At 37.7% G+C, this 21,413-nt stretch overlaps 1 protein-coding gene across 1 annotated transcript; it reads left to right on the forward strand.

Moving 5' to 3' along the window:
• The first annotated feature begins 4,078 nt into the window (after positions 1–4,078).
• On the forward strand, positions 4,079–20,181 carry LOC110776688 (FIP1[V]-like protein). Its single transcript, XM_021981236.2, has 9 exons — positions 4,079–5,120; positions 6,778–7,007; positions 11,693–11,819; positions 12,044–12,112; positions 12,195–12,332; positions 12,412–12,513; positions 12,624–12,955; positions 16,474–18,097; positions 18,954–20,181. Exons 1-9 carry the CDS (start codon positions 4,260–4,262, stop codon positions 19,545–19,547), a joined length of 4,077 nt encoding a protein of 1,358 aa, XP_021836928.1. The 5' UTR covers positions 4,079–4,259; the 3' UTR covers positions 19,548–20,181.
• Positions 20,182–21,413: the final 1,232 nt, after the last annotated feature.

Below are 21,413 nucleotides of genomic sequence, written 5' to 3' on the forward strand. Positions count from 1 at the left end.
GATCTTCTCTCTCAACTCTTCAGCTCGACTCAAGCTGATTCTCTCAATTACAAGGTTCACTCAAACCCCTTCCCAACTCTCAAGTATAAAAGATAGAATAACAAATAGAATCTGAAATTATGCTGGAGCAGGAACTACGTATGTGGAACAGGAACTGACGGTACTGACGTGGGTTATAATGTAGATTTAACTTAAGCACGTAACACCACTAAGTCAGACCATTTTCCTAGACTTATGAATGCAGTATATATAGTGATGCATGTTACCTATTAACCCTAGAAGATATATTTTATGTTTATCTTTTATTTAGGCCGGAATCCTAGACCTAATAGAACTCTATCATGATAGACTTTTATCCTAAGACTCTAACAAACATATGATCGAATAATAACTCTTTATGCAGTAGATATATTAATGAAAACTCTATCTAAACGACACTCCTTTCCTATCATGACTCTTAAATAAGATAAACATTATTTAACCATTAACTAATGCAATCCTAATTACTATCAAACACATAATCCTAACTATACTAAAACTCCTTAGTACATGACTTAGTATTATTATGTTTAGACTTCTATTAGGACACAAACTCTAAGGTAACGTGATCTAAATACTATACTCATGCAATCCTATATACTACATGCAGACTAGGACCAGTACCCTCGTCATTGACACTGTTCCACGTACGTTGTTCCACCAGCTCCGAACTTTCAGTTTCTAAAACAAATCTATTAAGCACACTAATGCTACTAGATTTTCTTCTCTTCTCTTTCTCTGTACTTGTACTCTTAATTCTCCTCGAGTCCAAGTTCCTCTTCTCTTGGATTCTCTAACTCTTGAATCCTCGTTCTTCCTGTAAGTCTTTGGGTCTTCTTCAAAGTCTTACCTACACACGTCATTTGCATGCATAATAAACCACGTTAGATATTGAGTCAAGTATGATAAATATGCATAAATCATATATTATAATATTTGCTTAACTAAAATACACATAGGATAATATGGAATATAATATACTAGTTGATAAATACTATTCCTATCCTAATATGAACTTAATATTTACGGCAAGTATTATGTGACTCAAACACCTAAAATACATTGAATCTAGACAGTCCTATATTATGCATAATACTAATTATAAAAGCTTAAACTCTAAACATTTAATCTTTCCTAACATGCTTATGCAAACTAAAACTCTTAGACTCCTACATCGTCTACAATGCACCATAATATATGATAAATGAGACCAGCTATGATATGCATTCCTAGAAGACTCCTAATGCATATATAACTATATGAAGAGTCCTAATCACACACAACTATATGTACGTATGATAGGATATTATAAGAGACCTAAACTAATGCAAAGTCCTAAGTCTAATAAACAACTTATCCCAATATGGACTCTTAGTTACACATGCATATAACGAACATATTAGGATGCAAATATGAAAGAACTATATGCACTCCTAAACTCTATTGATGCACGCATGCGTATCTCGTACAGGTGACTGGGAACAGGAACAGTCAGACAACTAGGAACTCTGTTAAACTGTTTCTGATCTCTTTCTTGTTGTTTCTGCTGGACCATATAAAGTATCATTTCGTTCCTCCTTTGTCACTTTACTTACCACATGAAGTTTACCAATGTAAATGCTAATTTACATATAAACAACATGTATAACGTAGCCATCTCCGCTCTCGTCAACAATAGCTTATCATTGCTCATGTCCCTTGTCTCTTGGTTTAATCATAGCTTGTTCTTCCTATGCACATCTTAGCACACATGTTAATTAGATAATCATCATTTGTTTATAATCATCAAAACCTCACTACTCAACAATTTCTTTCAACAGGGACGACGTTTGGAAGATGTTAGATCAAAAGAATTAGTTTTTAAATTAGGAAAAGATGTCGGATCAACGAGGAACAGGGACGATAATTGAAATTAGGAAAAGTAGTCCGTATGCGTATTAGTTTTAGGATTTAACTAGGACCGTCGATCTCGTAAGGGTTACTATATGGGCCGCACATTTTTTTGGATCACGTGAACATTGCTGGTCCATGTCATCTTTAAATGTTGTAGTACCTAAAATACCTTGGTCTACAGTCAATAATAATAGCGTAGACTTGGTCCATGCAAGTGGGATTGACCGTGAAGGATCGGAATTTACAAGTTGAAAGATCTCAATTGTTATCGTTTAACCTTTTATAACAGTTTATACTTTTCAGTTGTACACTTGTAAATAGATCATCAAGTAATTGAGTTGTAATAGTTTGAGTTTTATAAGTCTTAACACTTGACAACACATCAATTTATGTGTAAGCTTTCCGCATTTTTTTTATAATAGTGTATTTTTTTTATATATCTATAGTTAGTAAATTGAGGGTGATACAGTCTCCTTGAATGCCAACACAATTGATGATAGTGTGCAGTCGTGCAGGGTATGTCTCTTCTTCTTTTTCTTCCTTAAGCTTCTTCTTGAGGGTTGGAGAGGTGCCATAAAGGGAGAACCGAGTAATTTACGTCCTTTAGCCTTAATAACACGTGAAAGTGCATAAAATCACCAAATGCAAGGCAAACGACGTAAAATGCAAAGGAAAACAATAATTGTAACTAAATCTAGAATAAACAACATAATTAGATGCAATCTACGACCTAAAATAAACTATAATGAGAGTAAAAACATGTGCTATGAATTATAGCCTATGAAAAATCATGCCATGATTTGAAAAGGAGATATTGTATTCCTTTGAGGTTTTGTTAGCCCGATGAAGAAATTAAATGAGGTTTGCAAAAAAAAAACAATACCGAGAAAGAAAAATGAAGATTGAGTATCAAAATTTAATTTAATCATCCTTATTGTAAGTTCATCTAGAGATATACATTAATAAGTAATACTTCCTCCGTTCATAAATACTCGCAACATTTGTCACTTTCACGCATGCCAATGCACAATTTAAATCGTCAATATCTTAAATTCTCTTTAAGCAAAAATTATAAAAATTTGATATTTTGAAAATACGTATTTTGAGATGAATTAGATCCCGTGCACGCACGGATTTTGATATTTTTTTTCACAAAATATTTAACTGAATATCTCCCAAACTATTGCATAGTTATATTATTTTAGCATACTCGTTTAAATATATTCATCTAATATGCATATTTAAAATGTTACGGAGTAATATGGTAATTTGACCAAAATATTCAGTGATATATATTTTCCATTATTAATATAGAGATTTGACTAAAATATTGCCGACTTAGAATAATTACTATTGCGTCGTATCTATTATTTCCCTAATTTATAAACTAAATTTTGTTTTCATACATAAATCATTTATAAGAAAAGGTAAAGAATAAAAATAAAATAAAACAGATACACTTTTTAGGGAAAGTGGTTTTTGGCGGGAAAAAATCGCACCAGGAATTGACACGTGTCATTCTTGGGGTCTCTTTTAGTATATAGTAATAGATAAATCACCAACAATAGTCAAAGTGGATTATATGAATAGTATAAAAATATCAAACGTTGCTAGTATTTATGAACAGAGGAATTATAAAGTCATGATATTGATTCAAAATATTGGCAAGCTAAATTTACTTCTTACGTTGTCATGATTGAAAAAACAAGAATTATTTATTGGACAGTGGTCTCATGATCATCCAATGCTATAGTCTTATTTGTTCCAGGTCAAGTTAGAAAAGTTTTAAAACAATGATATTGAAAGATATCTCTTCTCAAAATTGTTTTTACAATTCAATTTTGTAACAAGTTTTATAGACGTTCATATGAAACTTGCTAAATATACTATGGGAGTACTCCGTATAAGCTAATGGTTGTGTAATTTTTGAGAAAAAGGGGCTAAGCGTATGTTTTTTTTTTTTGGTGCGAATGAGCCACAAGGGCAATATAAATTACAAATAGGGGAGGGGGATTCGAACCTGAGACCTATTATACACAGACCCTCAATCTCAAGACATCATTCGTAGGGGCTAAGCGTATGTGAGTTGATAATTGATTGGTGCAAACTGCAAAGAGAGGTAAAAATTGGGCCCAAATAAACAAGAAACAAGAAACTCAGAATTGGTGTTGTGGGTTAAAGCCTAAAGATGCAGTGAGGCTTCTTCTTCGTTCTTCCTCTCTCGTCCTTCTCCAACCCCTGAAGAACCCTTTCCCTCCTTTTTCAATAATACGGAGTAAATCTTATGCAATAATCTTTCTTTTTCCATTTTAACCTCAATACAAACGATGGAGGATGACGATGAGTTCGGAGATCTCTACACAGACGTCCTCACTTCCTTTCCTTCATCATCGTCATCACTATCCCCGGCGGTTGCAGTTGCGGCTGCGACTGCGGCGACTTCTTCCTCACAACCACCACCTCCCGCCGTTCTACCTACCTATCGCCCAATTGATCTCAATCTTCAATCAGAAGATACAGATGATATCCCCAATTCAAAATTTTCGACGCCGAGCTTCCAAAGGGAAAAGCTTGATGCTGTTAAAAACAAAGATTCTATCTTGTCGAATTCGGTGAAGCGTATTGAAAACTCCGATGAGGAAACGGGTGAAGGGGATTTCAAAATTTGGGCATCCGCCGCCGGAACTAGGGTTTTGCATAACACCGATTTGAATTTACCGGTGAAGGAACAACATAAAGAAGAAGCAGAAGACGCGTTTGGGAATGAAGAAGAAGAAGAAGAATTACCCGTGATACCGGGGTTGAATAATAACACTCTTGCTTCTGCTCCCAAAACAGAAGAATTATCTGTAGCTGCTGCCGGTGATGAGTGGGATAGTGACAGTGATAGCGAGGATGATTTGCAAATTGTATTGAATGAAACCCACCACCATGCTCCTATTGGTATGGATGCAAATGGGATGATTGACGATGAGGATGAAGACGGTGAACCACTTGTCATTGTGGCAGATGACGATGCTGCTGGAGCTCTTCAGCCTTTGGAGGACCAAGATTGGGGAGACGAGGCTGCTCAATCTGCTGATGCCAAAGATACCACTGATTCTGCCAAACCAAATACAGGACTCCAAACTGCCCCGAAAATTGGTTATAGCAATTTTGGGTATCACCCTTTTCATTCTCAGTTTAAGGTCAGTCTACATGGGGCTTTTGTCACAATCACATTCTATTGTAATTCTATTCATTGTATAGTGTTATGCCTTTATGAGATCGAGATCGAGATTGAGATTATTACTTCTTGTATCTATGTTCACTGATATAAAATTACCACCAATTTCCTTTGACGAGTGTGAAGTTGACGACTCTTTCCAACGTCTTTGTATTACTATATGCTACTCCTCAAACAACAATTCCGTGCTTGATGTTTTTCCTTTATGTATAAAGTGCTGAGGTTTTAGGCTCTGTTCAACCAATAAGATCCTTGTTGTTGATCATGACGGCCTTGTAAATAATCTTTTCCAGGACATTGCCAATGACCGATTTTCCAAGAGTTCTACTTACCTGTGTTTGGTCTGCCTTGCTGCATAGTTCAATTTTCCGTCTCAGTTTTCGATTATGCCATGAAATGCAATCTGACTCCAGTACTGACTGGATGAACTCTTGTTCACCTATCACTTATGAAACTTTATATCCTTTTGTCCTTTCTATTGCTGGTCAGAAGATTATCACAAAAATTAATTGGATATAGAGCTATCTTCTGTTCACCTTATTTCAGCCTTTCTAGGAACTTATTATTTGTTCTTGTCAGAATAGATTAGACTAGACATCTCTTCAACTCTGTATTAGTAAAATTTATGAAAATTAGATATTTGGAAAATTCATATTGAGACAAATCTACACGAATGCATGTGTTTTTTTTCCTTATGAAATAACATAAAAATACAATCAAAGTTCAATCAGAACGAATGGCTTATTTAAGGTGAAGAGAACAATCTTAAGCAAGTCCTTGAAATTTGTGGTTGATCCAGAAAAGTTGCCAATATTTAAACTCAAGGGAAAGATTCTGGTAAATACTGTTCCTAAAAGATTCTTTAAGAAGCACATGGTGCATGTTGAGAAAAATATTTCCGTTCTGTTTTTCTGAAATCCCTTTTGACAATGAATCCTGTAGTATTGTGGACAAGGAAATAAGGCTACTGTGGCAGTTGTATGTTTTGAGGGGAAAAATACACTTGATACTTTGAAAAGCCACTGTTTTTAAAAGTACATGTGACCATGATATGCGATTGGGGGGTAATGCTGACAACTCTCCTGCTCATAAAACCTTGGTGCTAATTTGTTCGGAACCTGAGAGCAAGTCAAGAACTGACCTTTAAGGAAAATTTGGTTCCAAGTCATAGTTTTCCTAAAGATAGTATTAGCAAGCTCCCTCGGTTCTGTTCAGACTTCGTGTTCATATTAAGATTTATGTCTCTGGACTTGACTGGGTATTGAATTTTGTCATCTGATAAGTGCTTGTGTATTTGTCTGATCCTTTTATAAGTCGCGTCTCTCTGCATGATCTACTTTATGTATTTTGATTTTAAAGCAAGGTTTTTTCATTCTTAGCTGTGTGTTTGCTTGCTGATCGTCCTATGTTCTCTAGTTTATATTTGCGTCATTCATATATCTTACGCCTATGTATTCTCTATTTGTGTTTTCAAAATTCGTTGTAACTTATCTCTCCTTTTTTTTTCCAAAGAAGGGGACATAGGTGATATGATAATTGTCGTCTGCTGCTAGTCACTCTCATTTGTGTTGGCATGTCTTCATGTGTACAACTAAATATGCCATCCTGTTGTTTTGCAGTATATAAGACCTGGTGCAGCACCTCTGCCTGCAGGACCTCCTGTTGGTTCTGGTGGAGCACCTGGTCAAGTTCGTCCCCCAGTCAACATAAGCACCATGGCTGGTCGTGGAAGGGGTGATTGGAGGCCATCTGGTCTGAAAGGTCCTCCGATGCAGAAAGGTTTTCATCCTGGCTTTTGGGGCAGCAATGTGCCTGGACGTGGTTTGGAATTCACTCTTCCTTCCCACAAGTAAGTATATGCATCTGTCTTGGTTCTTTTTTGTGTCACTGGATGATATTTTGTTGGGTTACTTTTTGTAATCCATTTTTCTTTATCTGTTGTTTTCTTTAGCAGCCTATTGTTGAGAATTTTTGGCTGTTCTCAACAGTATGAATGCATGGTCCTTCTTCCTTTGCTAGGCTTGTATGTTACTTCGTATGTATTCTTACCTTATTTAGGAAGAAAGACCAGGTTTACTTTGTCAGGAGACCATTTGCATCTTTGTGGCGCTGAATGGTTTCCATTATACTACCTCCATTTCACAATACATGCAACACTTTTTTCACGTACTCCAACACGCTTCTTTGGACATTAATATCTCTAATTGCGTATACGTAAAACAATAAAAAGTCGATATTTGGAAACCTCGCATTGATACAAATTTAACAAGATGTCACTTGACTATGTTTTTTCTTACATAATGGTAAACCAAAGATTGTCGAAGTTGGTTGATAAATAGTGCCGAAATGAGAAATGTTTCATGTATTGTGAAACGGAGGTATTATATCTTTTTTCTTATTCAGTGGTGAATTCATGTGTGTTCTGGTAATTTGTGAATAGACATACTGAAAACTCTTTAGTATTCATCGTGTCTCGCTTAAATCAATTTTTTTTCATTTTGTTTATATTTGTTATGAACCCTCTCTATACTGTCATTGATGCATAACTTTCTGATTCTTGGCTCCACATTTTCTTTGTTGCAGAGGAAACTTCATTGTAGATTATTTTTAGGGTACTGTAAGAAATCTTCAGGAAACGACATTTATAATTACTGTCCCTAACCTAGGCTTACAAATACGGATATTTTCTGTCCACCAATCTCTTATTTTACCACATTGCGAACTCTACTTCTATTCATTACTCCTCCGCCCCTAAATGCCCCATTGCTATATTTTGGGTCAAACTTGAATGAATTCTCATTAATCTATAAGAAATAATATAGTCATGTGGGGGTCTTGTTAGATTCGATTCAATTCATATTTTTAGAATATCAACTTTTTAGTTTTTTACGCATGTAGAATTGTAGGTATTTACGTTTTAAGCTGCATCTTGGAGATAGTGAAAAGTCAAATAGAGCTATCAGAAAAGGATGGAGGGTGTATTAGTGTTTTACTCCCTCCGTCCCGAATTACTCGCCCTACTTTGACTGGTACAATGTTTTAGACTTTTAGGCAATATAATAGACTTCATATTTAATTAGGAAGTAATACTCCCTCCGTCCCGAATTACTCGCCCTGCTTTGACTGTACAAGTTTTTAGGTAATATAATCGACTTTATATTTAATTAGGTGGTAGTTGACAGTGGGGAATTTTTTTAATATAATTAGTGGGAAATGTGTCAAACCTTTTTAGAAAGTAGTAATACAAGTGGATCCTTTAAGTGAGAGAAATTTATATAAAATTAATAAATTCATCCCATTTATAGAAACGGGGCAAGTAAATTGGGACAGCTTTATAAGGAAAGCGGGCAAGTAATTCGGGACGGAGGGAGTAGTTAACTTTTATCTTTCAGCAACTAGACATTTTTGTTTTACTTCAAAAACTTTTCTTCTGGAGGAGAAGTAAAATCGGGGGCGGGATGTAGGATTTCTTTTTGCTTGTGTTAAGCTAAGCAATCAGTGTTCCATTTTTAGCTTAAGCACAATCATTCTAATGTCACGCCCCCCAGGTCCTTCACCACAAGTCCACAACAAATCCACCGTGTCCACCACCACCATCACTTTTATCACTCCCATCACCATCACCGTGAAAAATAAACCAACAAAACGATGAGACTCATGGGAGGAATGAAGGAAAGAAGGAAAGAAGGTGTGTTTCCGTTTCACCAGATTACTAAAAGAAAACACAACTAAATGTACATAAATAGATCTTGAGCTAGATAAAAAAAAATAGATCCAAACTTTATAATAAAATATATTTTTTAAAAAGAACTAAACTTTAATCTAAGGTACAAATAAAGAAAACTTAGATCTAAATTTGTTCACTGAATTCTTAAACGTGACTTTAAAGATGGAGTCAAATTTTTAATTGCTTCGCTGGCGTCGGCAGAGTTTCTATTGTCGAAATATTTAAGAAAAAGGTGGCAAAGACCTAGAAGAAAGGTGGTGCTTGACCTTGCGGCGGTGGGGCCATTTTATTGGTGTTGGAGGATTATGAGGGGAAAAAAATCGGGAGAAGGCTGTGTCACATTTGTTGGTGGAGACTGGAGAGAGGTGTGAGATGTTGGGGATAGAGATATGGAAAAGGAAGAACTGGTTTTGTTGACAAGGGTGTGGTGGTGGTTTTCTCAGAGAGAGGAGTACATGTTATTTTATTTTGTATTGCCGCTTCTGTATTTCCTTGTCTGATTTGGAAATAAATTTTGGAAAATGTGACTTTATATACAGAGTCCTTCATATGAGATCAGCCAGATGCGTAATTTAGATTGGGAAGCGAACAGAAAGGAAGAACAAATTAAGAAAGTAGATACTAAATTTGATGTCCAGATCATTATTTCTTTTCTGGTCTATTGGTGGGCCCGATAAATATATCCTCAGAGATTTAAACTTTTACTGCATGTCTTGAACATTCCGAAAAAATTGAACATATTCCTTTCTGCTACATTACATCTCTTCAGCCTTCAGAGTCTCTACTGGAGCTGAATGAAGCTTCCTTTATGTGGTATTCAATTAGCCCCGCTGTTTTCTTTTATAATCTATATTTGATTGCTTGGCTGAAGAGTTCAGTATCACACTAAGGGCACGCTTGGATTGAGTGTAATGGATTATGGGGGTAATAAAAGTCAAACCACCATAATAAAAGGACAATGAAGGTGAATTGAGGTGGTTGCAAAGAGGGTGGTGTGGTGGTATTGTGATGAGAAGTTGTGGTAGTGGTGGTGTTGTGAGGAGAAGGGGAGAAGTAATTACCCCCCAAATGAGGGTAATAATCACCCTAGTGGATGGTGGGTAACTATTCCCCCCATGATGAGGGTATTTGTTCCCCCTTCCCTTTTATTTTCTTCTTGCCAACACTAGCTTGTTCCCTTTGCTACCACTTCATCCCCTCATCATCACCTTCAATTACCTTAGTTTGACTTTTATTACCCCTTTAATACATTACCCTCAATCCAAGCATGCCCTAAAGCAAATTGTGCTTCATATATACGAGTGCTTGTTTCTGTATGATCCACTGTGCAAAGTAGTTTCATTTTCCTTACCTGTGCTTTGGCTCAACCTCTAAGCCCTTCGGAGGAATTTTTTTGTAGTTTAACTTCATGGTAGTCACGGGCTCAGGGTACTGTATTGTTTGGCTGTGAGATCCTAATTGTGGATAGAACTGTATGACAATCCCCAATTGAAAGTAGTGACTTAGCCATCAAGAAGGTGGCTGAAACTTCAGTATGTTCTTTCTTTTCGCTGTTCAATCCATTTTGGAGGCAGGGGGGAAATAATAAAGATAAAATTTCCTTGTTCAGGCAGTGCTATATGTTCACGCTCTCTTGTTGTCTGTTAAAAAAGGTTTCTTGCTTTGAGCTGGAGTTGATGACGCTCATTGCTGTAACCTTTTTGTTTCTTCCTCCCTCTGTCTACTGAATTTTCCTCACACTTAAATCTCGACAGCTGTGCTGTATTTTTATTCGCACTTCTACAACTCTCTCTCTCTCTCCGTCAGTCCATCCACGTTTAATGTTGTGTTCTCTTTTGTTCTTAATCTCTTGTCAATCCCAAGTGTCAAATAAACTAGGGAGTAGGACAGAGGGAGTATAAGTACGGTATGATTATGCTATCATTGCTTTGGTTCTGCAATTCTGTGTATTGACTTGTAAATGCAAGCTACCCCTAGGTATACCTGCTGAAATTACCAAGGGAATCGAGTAGATAGTAAGTTTAGAGACTGAAGCTCTGTTCAATTGTTCCTTGTCACAACTCCATGTTTTTTTTGGAAATTTTGAACTTGTAACGGTAGAAGGGTCAGGTGATTTAATGTTTAGTGTTTTACTGCTAATAATCTGCGATGCCTCGGAATTTCTGGCTTGTGGAATTTGTGATAGACAACAGCTAATATACCTGCACTCTTATGGTAAAATTAATGGTTTCTGCTTATGACTTGCTCATGGCCAAGAACCAGCCTTTTTAATAACAGCTGCAGCAAAAAGGCAACGAGGAAGAAGTTAGAGCATGCCTTACCGCTAATATGCTATAATTTTGCGATGCTTTTGTTAGTTGGAATCAGACTCTTTGACAGCACCATCGTTTGCATTGATAGTTTAGATACAACCATGGCTTATGAGTTATGAGTGATACTTTACCTTGAAGGAATGGTTACTTGTAATTCTTTTTGTCTTCTAAGCTTAGTGCCTTCTGGAGGTCGATGGCTTGTTTTTCCTTCTTAGACCTTGTTTTGCAAATGGATCACACCCTCTTTCTGGCTTTATGTCACAAATACTTGCTACTCCGTATGTTTTTCTTCTTTTTATCAACCCTTTGAGAAAGTGCATGCTGACTGCTGAGTATCGACTTCTGTTATTGATTTTGGCTTGATATCGTCCTTAAAACTGATGATATGGCGATGTTCATAGAAATCTTAACTGATAATATTAATCAACAAAAACTGTATGACTTTTGATCTAATTCTTTTTTGTACCGTTTGCTAACGTTTTGATGTTTCTACAGGACTATCTTTGATGTTGACATTGATGGCTTTGAGGAAAAACCTTGGAAGTATCCTGGTGTAGATATATCAGATTTTTTCAATTTTGGCTTGAATGAAGAGAGTTGGAAAGAATATTGCAAGCAGCTGGTGGGTGAATCTTGTTCTTGGCTCTTACTCTTTCTTTTTTTCTTCTTAATTTTTTTGTTTTTTTCGGACGATTCTTCTAAAACTTGTATAGCAAATTCAACCCAAAAGTTCAGCTGTAATTAAGAAGCATGAGATAAATATAGTTTTTGATCCAATATCATATAGGCTAAGACTGTAGTGGTTAAAAGGAGGGTTTGTTGTTAAATTGGTTGTTGTGTCTCCAGGAACAACTGCGCTTGGAGTCTACTATGCAAAGCAAAATTCGTGTATACGAGAGTGTTCGTACAGAACAGGTAACCTTTGCTTAAACTTGGAATGTATTTGCTGTTTATGATGTAAATAGGGCGCTTATGTATTCTTTGTTGTTTAAATCAGGAGTATGATCCTGATATGCCCCCAGAACTCGCAGCAGCAGCTGGTATTCACGACTCAGCTGAAAATGTGGATACTGTAAAAGTTGATGGTGTACTAGGTGACCTAGCTAAAGGATCTGCTCGTGTGCGGCCGCCATTGGTATGTTCTGCTATTTTCCCGTTTCAGTTTCCATGGGCTACATAGATGTGCTTAGTAGTTATCCCCTTTCTCCTCTCAGCCGACTGGCAGAGCCATACAGGTGGAAACTGGCTGCGGAGAGCGCATGCCCTCTGTTGATACCCGGCCACCACGTGTTCGTGACTCAGATGCAGTTATTGAGGTAAATATCCCTATCGTGGGTTCCTTTTACCTGTATCTTCATTTTTGAACGTTTTACTTGTATTCAGCACTGCATGGTCAGTGTTGATGAAATTGGGCTTGGCCAAACAGATTGTCTTGCAGGATTCTGTTGATAATGAATCCGCTGGTAATGATGCCGGAGAGCATCCAGATAATGATTCTGAAAGAGAGGAGGACCAGGTAGATGTAGTTGATGAGGATGGTGCTCAGTGCGGGGATGAATACTTTGACAATTATGCACGGGACTATGATGTTGATAAGGAGGATGGTTCTCGAAAAAAGTCTCCTATCAAGAACTCTCATGCTGCTGATATAGAAGAGGAAGTGGACGGGTCTTCACCTCAAAGAACTCCAAGTGACCACCGCCCTGGTTCAAGAGGCCATGCTTCTTCTGAAAATGTTGGCTCCCCATACGAAGAGAGGTATCTATCAGATGTTATTACATTAGTAGTATTCCGTAATCATGCATTTTCTCTTCTTTTCCATCTGTCGTCATGGCTGTTTCTGTTACAATAGATGGTCAACCACTTGTGTCTATCAGCAATTTTCACGTCCTAATTACTGAGGTTTATACAAAACCATACCGGGCCTTACATTGCTGTATCATTTCCCCGTCGCCTGTCAGTATGCTTTGCTATCTTGTGGTAAAGAGAGAGGGGCGGGGGAGGGCTCCTTTGTATATATATCATCTCCTATTGTGAATTTAGTGTTGGTTTCCCCTTGCTTTGATTAGGCATTTCAGTTGGAAAGACATGTGATCTAGTCTTTTTCCAAGGACCTTAAATGGCCCCATAAGGGCGGAAGTCTTCATATCATACCAGAAGTCTTCATTTCACCGAAAGTACCATGTTGGATCCTCGACACACCAACATTGGTAGGACAATTCGACACTTTGTTTTTGGCCAAAATCATGAACAATTTTCACAAAATAACCGAGCTCTTGGAAAGATATATGTGTCCCGTGACAGATGCAGGATTCAGGGCGCCCTTTCATTACACTATTTCGAAAGCTCGTAATTGTCCCCTCAATTTTAGTTAGTATTATTTAATAAACCTGTAACTTGTTATAACCTAAAGTCGGATCCTAATATATTAAACCGCAAGACAATTAAGTGATTACCTTTAGTAAAATATAATAAAATGCACTACTTTTATCCAAATTACAATTGGCGATTACATATAAGTACTCCATCCGTTCCATAACGTTCTTCTCATTTGGAACTGGGGAGGGAATTAAGAAAATATGAATCTTACAATGATTGCAAAAAGAGAAATTATTAAAAAACAAAAGATTGTACTTTTGCATTAATTGAAGGAGGGCTATTCTTGCGTGGACCTGGGATTAGTGTGGACCCAAAACAACAATATCCTTTCAGAATCATTTTACATACATAGTGACCTTTATTGTTCACATAGTGACTAAAATAAATTAAACACTCATTATCTTAGATATAGTAACCATTTTTTGAATCAAAGTAACCTTGTTCTTTTTTAAGAAGCCTTGACTTGAAATCACATTATTCAAACACTTGCACTAACGATACCAATTTGATAATTTTTCATAATAGCCCTAAAAACATGCCAAAATAAATTAGAAACAAGTTGTTCACTTTCTTTGCGGACATGGCCTACAATAAATTTAGTATGAACAAAGTCCATTTAAGAACTTCTAATTGGGGGGATAGAGAAAGTATAAAAATAATTGTACTTTGGCATTAATTGAAGGTGCCAGAAAGTATTAAAAAAAAGAATACAAGTAAACAAAAATGAATAACAAAATGCAATTGGGGTAGGTTAGGGCCTTAGGGGGGAATTAATGTGGGATAAAGTTAGAATTAGAATTTTAGGACGAGGATAGTTTTGGGAGATTTATTTGCTATGAATGGAATAGATTCCAAATGGAAAGAACAAAACGAAACACCAATTCGGGATACGGGAAGAACTTTCTGGAACGGAGGGAGTACTTAGTATATACATATTACGTAGTATATATTTGTAAAAAAAAAAAAAGGAAAATTTGTTAAAAATAGTGGACATTTTGTCACACACGACCTTTTAGAAAGCAGGTGGCAGAAAAGAACCTTTTATAGCATTTTGGTTGTGAGGAAAGACCTTTTGCCGTATTCCTACCAGTGACCCCAATTCTCTGTCGCTGACTTGCTAAACGCCCCAAATTCTCGATATTTTCCAGCGTTTCCTTCCTTTTCTTCCCTTCCTCTCCCATTTCCTTTCTATTTCCTCGACTCTGGCCCTATTCTGTGCAACTCTGCCACGTATCCCAGTTAACCCGCACCATTTGACCGCACTGGCCATAAGCCTTTCACGACCACCGCAAAGCTCATTCGCCACAAAGCTAAGATAGAAAACGTGTCAACTGCTGTTTTTTGTAGTGATTTGCGCTCCAAGTAAGCATTAACCTCCGACCAGAATGTATAATGTATAAAGTGTCTGCACTACTTATTCAAAACCCTACAAGTGCTTACAGCAGAGTGTTTATTGAACAAAAAAAAGAGCTTCAGGTTCAGAATCTTACAACCCACTTCTCTAAGGCCGGCTCTTACATCTTCTTTTCAATAAAACCATCATGAAATGTAAGACATCTTCCTTTTCAATATACCTAGCTCCAGTAAATGATAACACAATCAAGTTACATTACGATTATACTCAAAGACACATACGAGAATCGTCGACACAATAATCTTACTCATTGTTGATAATTTTGGGAGCAGCAACTTTTTCTTGACATTCACTCTTGATCTCTTTATTTTCTTACCCATGCCATCATCTACACCATAGTCACATGAAGTGTCTCAATAAACAGGGGAGGTTTATATAGTTTAACCGGTGGTCGGAGCTGAGGACATAGAAGCGGAATGAGAGAGGATATGAAAAAAAGGAGGTGGGAACACCGGAAAAGTTGAGAATTTGGGGTTTTAACGATGTACCGTGCTTTGCAAGTCAATGTTGGAGAATTGGGTTCAATGGTGGAAATCCTGCAAAAGGTCCTCCCTCACAACAACGAAAATGCTATAAGAGGTCCTTTGTGACAAAAGGTGTACTATAAGAAGGTCTTTGCTGAGAAACAAAAAGAGTTTACAGTCAAACATATTCACTTAGTTTTGTTTTTGCTGCACAAATATACTTCTTTTCAAAACATCGGTTTCGATTTTTGAGTTATGTAAATAAAAACTACGTGAGTAAGGGGTTTTTAAAAAATTTAAATGAAGTACAGAAGGAATAAAAAAGGGGATGCAGTATCTAGTGCGGGTATCGGTACCAAGACATAAATAGCGAATTAGGAAAGAAAAAGGGTGGGGGTGGGGTGTTTGCAGGCATGGGGAATCGAGCAAGGCGTAAACAGAGGAGGAAAAAAGGTGCTGCAGGTATGTGAGTCGAACCCAGGACATGTTATGGTGTAGGGGGGATTTAAGCGAACCGAATTTACCAATGAACTAATAAACATTTTTTGTCCTACTTCGCATGCTGTTTATTATAAACGTTTTTTACTTTCTCGTTTTTTTATTTGGGTATGGGATGCCCAAGCATGGCTCCACCACTGCCTGTGTCGGACATGAGTACTTAAGTCTGAGTAACATAGGTTAACATTTATTATATAGGTCCTTCTTTAACACTCTCATGTTCGATACTTGTCTTAATATATCCATGACTTGTAATGACGTTATGTCTCTTCAACTGATACTAGAAGGCTTGGGGGGGGGGGGGGGGGGGGGGGGAGTTAAATGATTACTCAAATCGTTATTGCCTCCTTGAGCGATAGATATTTTGAACCACTAGACGACATTCGAGGCCTTCTATCTTACTCCTGATGTTGTTTAGAGTCAAAGAGACTCTTCAACAGAACCTTGAAATAATTATGTTTTTAATTCTACTTTGAACTAATCCTTTGTTGGTGTAACTGGTTTTATATATTTCTCTTCAGATGGACCAAGGAAAAGGCACGTGAGAGATCTCCCCATATGTCTTCAGGTGAGAGTGCATTGGATAGAAGATCCCTTGATTATGAAAGGGAAAATTCTATTGGGAGCATGGAAGGTAAGCATAGTCCTGAGTCATCCTCTGCTGCTCCTATAGAAGATGCTCGGGAAGGTAGTTTGGAAAGGAAAGCCGCTGAAGCTGAAGATGTTACAGCTGGTATGGAGTCTGGAAAAAGTAAAGAAGATGCTAATGTGGTTGCTTCTAGTACTTCAAAGGAAAAACATATCCTTCATCACACGGTACAACAAAAGCTAAATTCTCCAGTCGAGCCACCAGCTAATGAAGTTGATGAAGGGGGTGACGTTAAGGCCTCTAGAAGTAGTGACAACAGTAAGGCAACTGGAAGCAGCCGAGATCATCAAAAGTGGCGCGAGGGTGTTGATGAGGAAGTAGTGCAGAATGGGCGTTCCACCCACCTTGGTGACGTCAAGAGGAATCATGGTGAAGGTGGACATGATTTGCGGAGAAAAGACCGCGAGATAGAAAGAAATTACATGTTAGCGAAAGGAAGAGAGGAATTTTATTCTCATCGAGATTGGGATCCTCATGCGACCAACCATTTCCACGCGAAATCAGAAAGTAGTGACCGGAGGAAAGAGAGGGATTACAATGAAGCTGGCTGGCTACGACGAGATGAAGATCCACATGGACGGAGGATAAGGACTGAAGATGCTAGGAAGCAGGAGCGTGTTGATGAAATGGTATCTAGACGTAGGGGTAAGGTCAGGGAAGTGGATAGGAGTGACAAAGATGAGTATCTTCATTCACGAAAAGTTTTAGATAATGGCATTTGGAGAGGTTATCATGACAAAGATGTAGGATTACGTTACAGGGAGAAGGATGATGTTTCAAAGAGTCGACACGAGATCTTGGATGATCATCACAGTAAGAGAAGGAAGGATGATGAGCATGCTAGAAGGGAACATGTTGAGAAAGATGACATCTTGCATTCTCACAGAGACAGCAGCAGTTCTCGCCGAAAGCGAGAAAGGGACGGGATTCTAAGTCTGCGGAAGCGAGAAGATCAGCCAAGGATTAGAGACAACATGGACGATCATCATTTGGTTAGGCTTAAGGATGAAGTTTGGGTTCAGAGGGAGAGGGAGAGGGTTGAGAGAGATAGAGATGAATGGTATCGGGCTAAACAATCTTATGAGGAAAATTTGTCCAGAAGGGAGAGAGAAGATGGAAGAGCTCCTATTAAAAGCAGTAGGAATGTAGACGAAAAGACATGGGTTGGCCATTCTCGTGGAGGAGAGGATTTTAAGGGCCATGATAAAGATGGAAGGCACGGTGAACAACTTAAGAGGAGGGAGCGGATTGAAGAGGAGCCAAGAGGAAGTGAGGATGCTTATGCACGTGGAAATCAATTTGCTAACGAGGGGAAAAGATCAAGACAGGAGAAATCTAGTGCTCGAAACAGCCGTGCTGTTGATGTTTCAGAAAGCCAGAGATTGCATGAGAAAAAACATAAAGAAAATGTTAAAAGAGCTAGAGAATCTGAAGGCCACAGCAGTTCAGGACAATCCAAGAGATATCAAGGAGATAAAGTTTTAGCAAATGAGATGGTACGTTCTATATCAACTTCCTGATTTTTGGTTACTCTTTAACAAGCAGAATCCACCATGTTTAAGTTAAAATTGACAGGAATTAATGTTAGACTCGTTAAAGGGAATAGATTTGGTGTTGTAATTGTGAATAAGAGTTTACTGTAATGTGATGCAAAATGCAAATGAAACTTGATCGTTGACCACACCAGAGAAATTTATTGGGTCATTGCTTGTTGGACAGGTGGAGAGTAACATGCTCTGACCTGTCTCTGTTGAAATTGCTTCTTTATTTATTCTTCTTGCTATTTCATTTTCCTATTTTATAACGCCTAGTGTTGGGTATTGGATTCTGAGAATGGTTGATCCAGACTCTTGGATATCTACTCATGACCTGATACCAGGAAGCAAACCAAGCTGCCGTTATTGATGATAGTGCAATTTGGTTGGGGAGGGGAGGGATTTTATATTTTACAATGCCTAGTATCAGACTATCCGGTATTGGATTCTAAACTCTTGGGTTACTCCTGACCCGATACCTGATATCTGGAAGCAACCCAAGGCAGCCCCTTTTTGAATGGTAGAATGGTCTGAGGATTCGAGTGCTTAAATAAGGTGGTCGAATCAAGTTTCATATGACAGTTGAGTACTCAGTAGATTGATTATACCACTACCAAATACGCTACTCGATGAGGCAGGCGTTAAGTTGCATCTGGCTGCTTTTTTGCTTGAAGTCAATTGTTCATGTGATGAAAGCATTGCTTCAGATTTGTATCTGGCTTCTCACAACTGAGAAGTGTTGTTTGTTATTTGGATATATATATTAACGCCCATGTGAAGTCTACTTTATTTTCAATATATGGTTTGCATTTGGTAGGCTGGTGCGAAGAGCAGGAATGAACGAGTCACGAGTGAGCATGATACCTCATTGCAAAATCTTCCTAGAGAAGGTGGAGAGGATATTTCCTCGGATGAAGAACAGCATGATTCAAAAAGAGGGCGGTCCAAGCTAGAGCGGTGGACAAGTCATAAGGACAGGGATTTTGATGCCTACTCAAAGTCATCATCTTTGAAGATCAAGGAGATGAGCAAGAACAAAAATAGTGTTGGTGTTGGTGTTGGTGTTGGTTCTGCGTCATCTGTTGGTGTTGATGATGAGATTGCCAAGAAAGGTGAAAGTAATCAGGCTTTGGCTTTGGGTGGGGGAAAAGATGGTGGGGGAGGTTCAGAAGGAAAGGATGGAGATGAAAGACCAATGGAAGGTCGGCACCTAGACACAGTTGAGAAATTGAAGAGGAGGAGTGAACGTTTTAAGCTTCCATTGACAAGTGAGAAGGATCCTTTGGCAATTAAAATCAAGAAGTTGGAGAGTGAACCTTCACCTTCCTCTCAGAACGAGACCCCCACCCCCGCAAATGTTGAAGTCAAACATGAGCGGCCACCTAGGAAAAGGAGATGGATTAGCAGCTAAGCTAGCTAAAAGCATGAATAGAGAAAGAAAAGCATGAGTAGAAAGCAGCGGCAGCAGCAGCAGCAGCAGCATTCATTTCATTTATTATCCTCCCTGCTGGTTTGGCTTGGCTTGGCTTGGCTTGGCTTCTGATAGCTTTATCCAGAAATGTGAATATGTTGTCGTATGTATCGGCTTCAAACTTAACAACAAGATGTAGCATTTCAAGTTGGGGACAATGTGCAATCCAAGTTAAATTGGTTTTTTTAGCCCACTGATGTACGCTTTTCTAAATGTAATGTGTAAATCGATCCTATAAATGTAAAACTGAAATCTGGAATCTGTCATTGATGGTATTGGTGGCACAGCTTGTGTATTGTGCTTCCAAAATGGTGTATCAACTGTTGATCCAACGAAAGATCAACTGCCTTGCCGGAAAGCACCACTAGTTGATCGAATAGACTCCATAAGCCTAGCAGGTGACGGTGACGGCATTACCATACTGTTTGTTTACAGGAGAAGATGGAAGTTCTGCTTGTTTTTGGAGCAGATAATGACAGGATTCTGGATTGGGTCTTTCTCTACTTTTATTGTATTTCACGCACACAATAACATTTAGTCTGAACATTTATACATTTATACCTTTGCTTCGTTAGAGTACTAGTACACATTCACAAGTTTCTTGTACACTGAGAATACGGGTTTACTGCAAATGATGCGTCAAAATGTTTTTGTAAGGTAGCGCTTCTCTTGTACTCATGTAGAGTGTTCAACTGCTTTTTATTAAAAGATTGCCCAAAATTAATATTTTAATATTATATATACAGGTATATATTAAAAAGTTTTTTTTTTGAATGATAATTAAACGGTATGAGGTGAGGCCCTTTTCTTGAGCGTTATACACTTATACTCCCTCCGTATTTATTTAAGGGATACACTTGTCTTTTCTGGCCGTATTTATTTAAGAGATATACTTCCCATTTTTAGTAACTTATCAACCCCATCATCTTATTAAATAATATGTCTAATTTATCTTATGACCCACTATCCTATTAAACAAATAATTTCTGAAAGCCCCCACCTCCCACCCTTTAAAATGACATGGTCATCACTTGTTTACTTATTAAAATGTCTACCTAATCCCCACCTACTTAATTATTTTATTCATTCAATTTTTCTTCTTAATACATGTGTCTGGCCAAGTGGATCCCTTAAATAAATACGGAGGGAGTACCTAAACAGTCACTATTAAGAATCGATAGGAGTAAAATTAATATATATGATCCAAATTGTTGTTCCGTTGGCTTTTCTAATCTTTATTTATAGACATCTTGATGAGCCTTTCCGAGTTAATGTAATTGATTGGAAATTTTTCAATCAAATGGCATTTTCGTAAATAATTGATGATTTTATTACGAAAATGCCATTAAATGTGGGTTAAAGTACAGTGAAATGTCATCAATGGCGGAGCCAAAATTTTAGCTTTGGGGGGGCGGTTGTTCCCGTATGGGTGACGTTGAAAAAAATTACTTTAAATAAATACTTAATTAATTTAATTATATATTATTAAATACGAAGTATAGTTATAATAAGAATTTATAATTTTTTTTTTTTGAGAGGTAAGAAGAAAGTACATTAGGAGGCCCTCCACACGTGGGTAACTCCTAAGTAATCGTTTGAGATAATAGAAGATAATATAGGGCTAATCCCCGGCTCAACATACATAGTACTTGGAATCAGATGACCAACGTTTGCAATCCAATCTGCCGCCTGATTAGCTTCCCTGTAGATGTACGAGATTTCCCAAGAGTCAAAGTGTTGAGAAAGGAGCTTTTTGATGTCCTTGATGATGGTGTCAAGTTTCCATGGTGTTGCCCATATTCCCTT

This window comes from Spinacia oleracea, chromosome 2, assembly GCF_020520425.1.
Source record: "Spinacia oleracea cultivar Varoflay chromosome 2, BTI_SOV_V1, whole genome shotgun sequence".
Taxonomy (NCBI): Eukaryota; Viridiplantae; Streptophyta; class Magnoliopsida; order Caryophyllales; family Amaranthaceae; genus Spinacia; species Spinacia oleracea.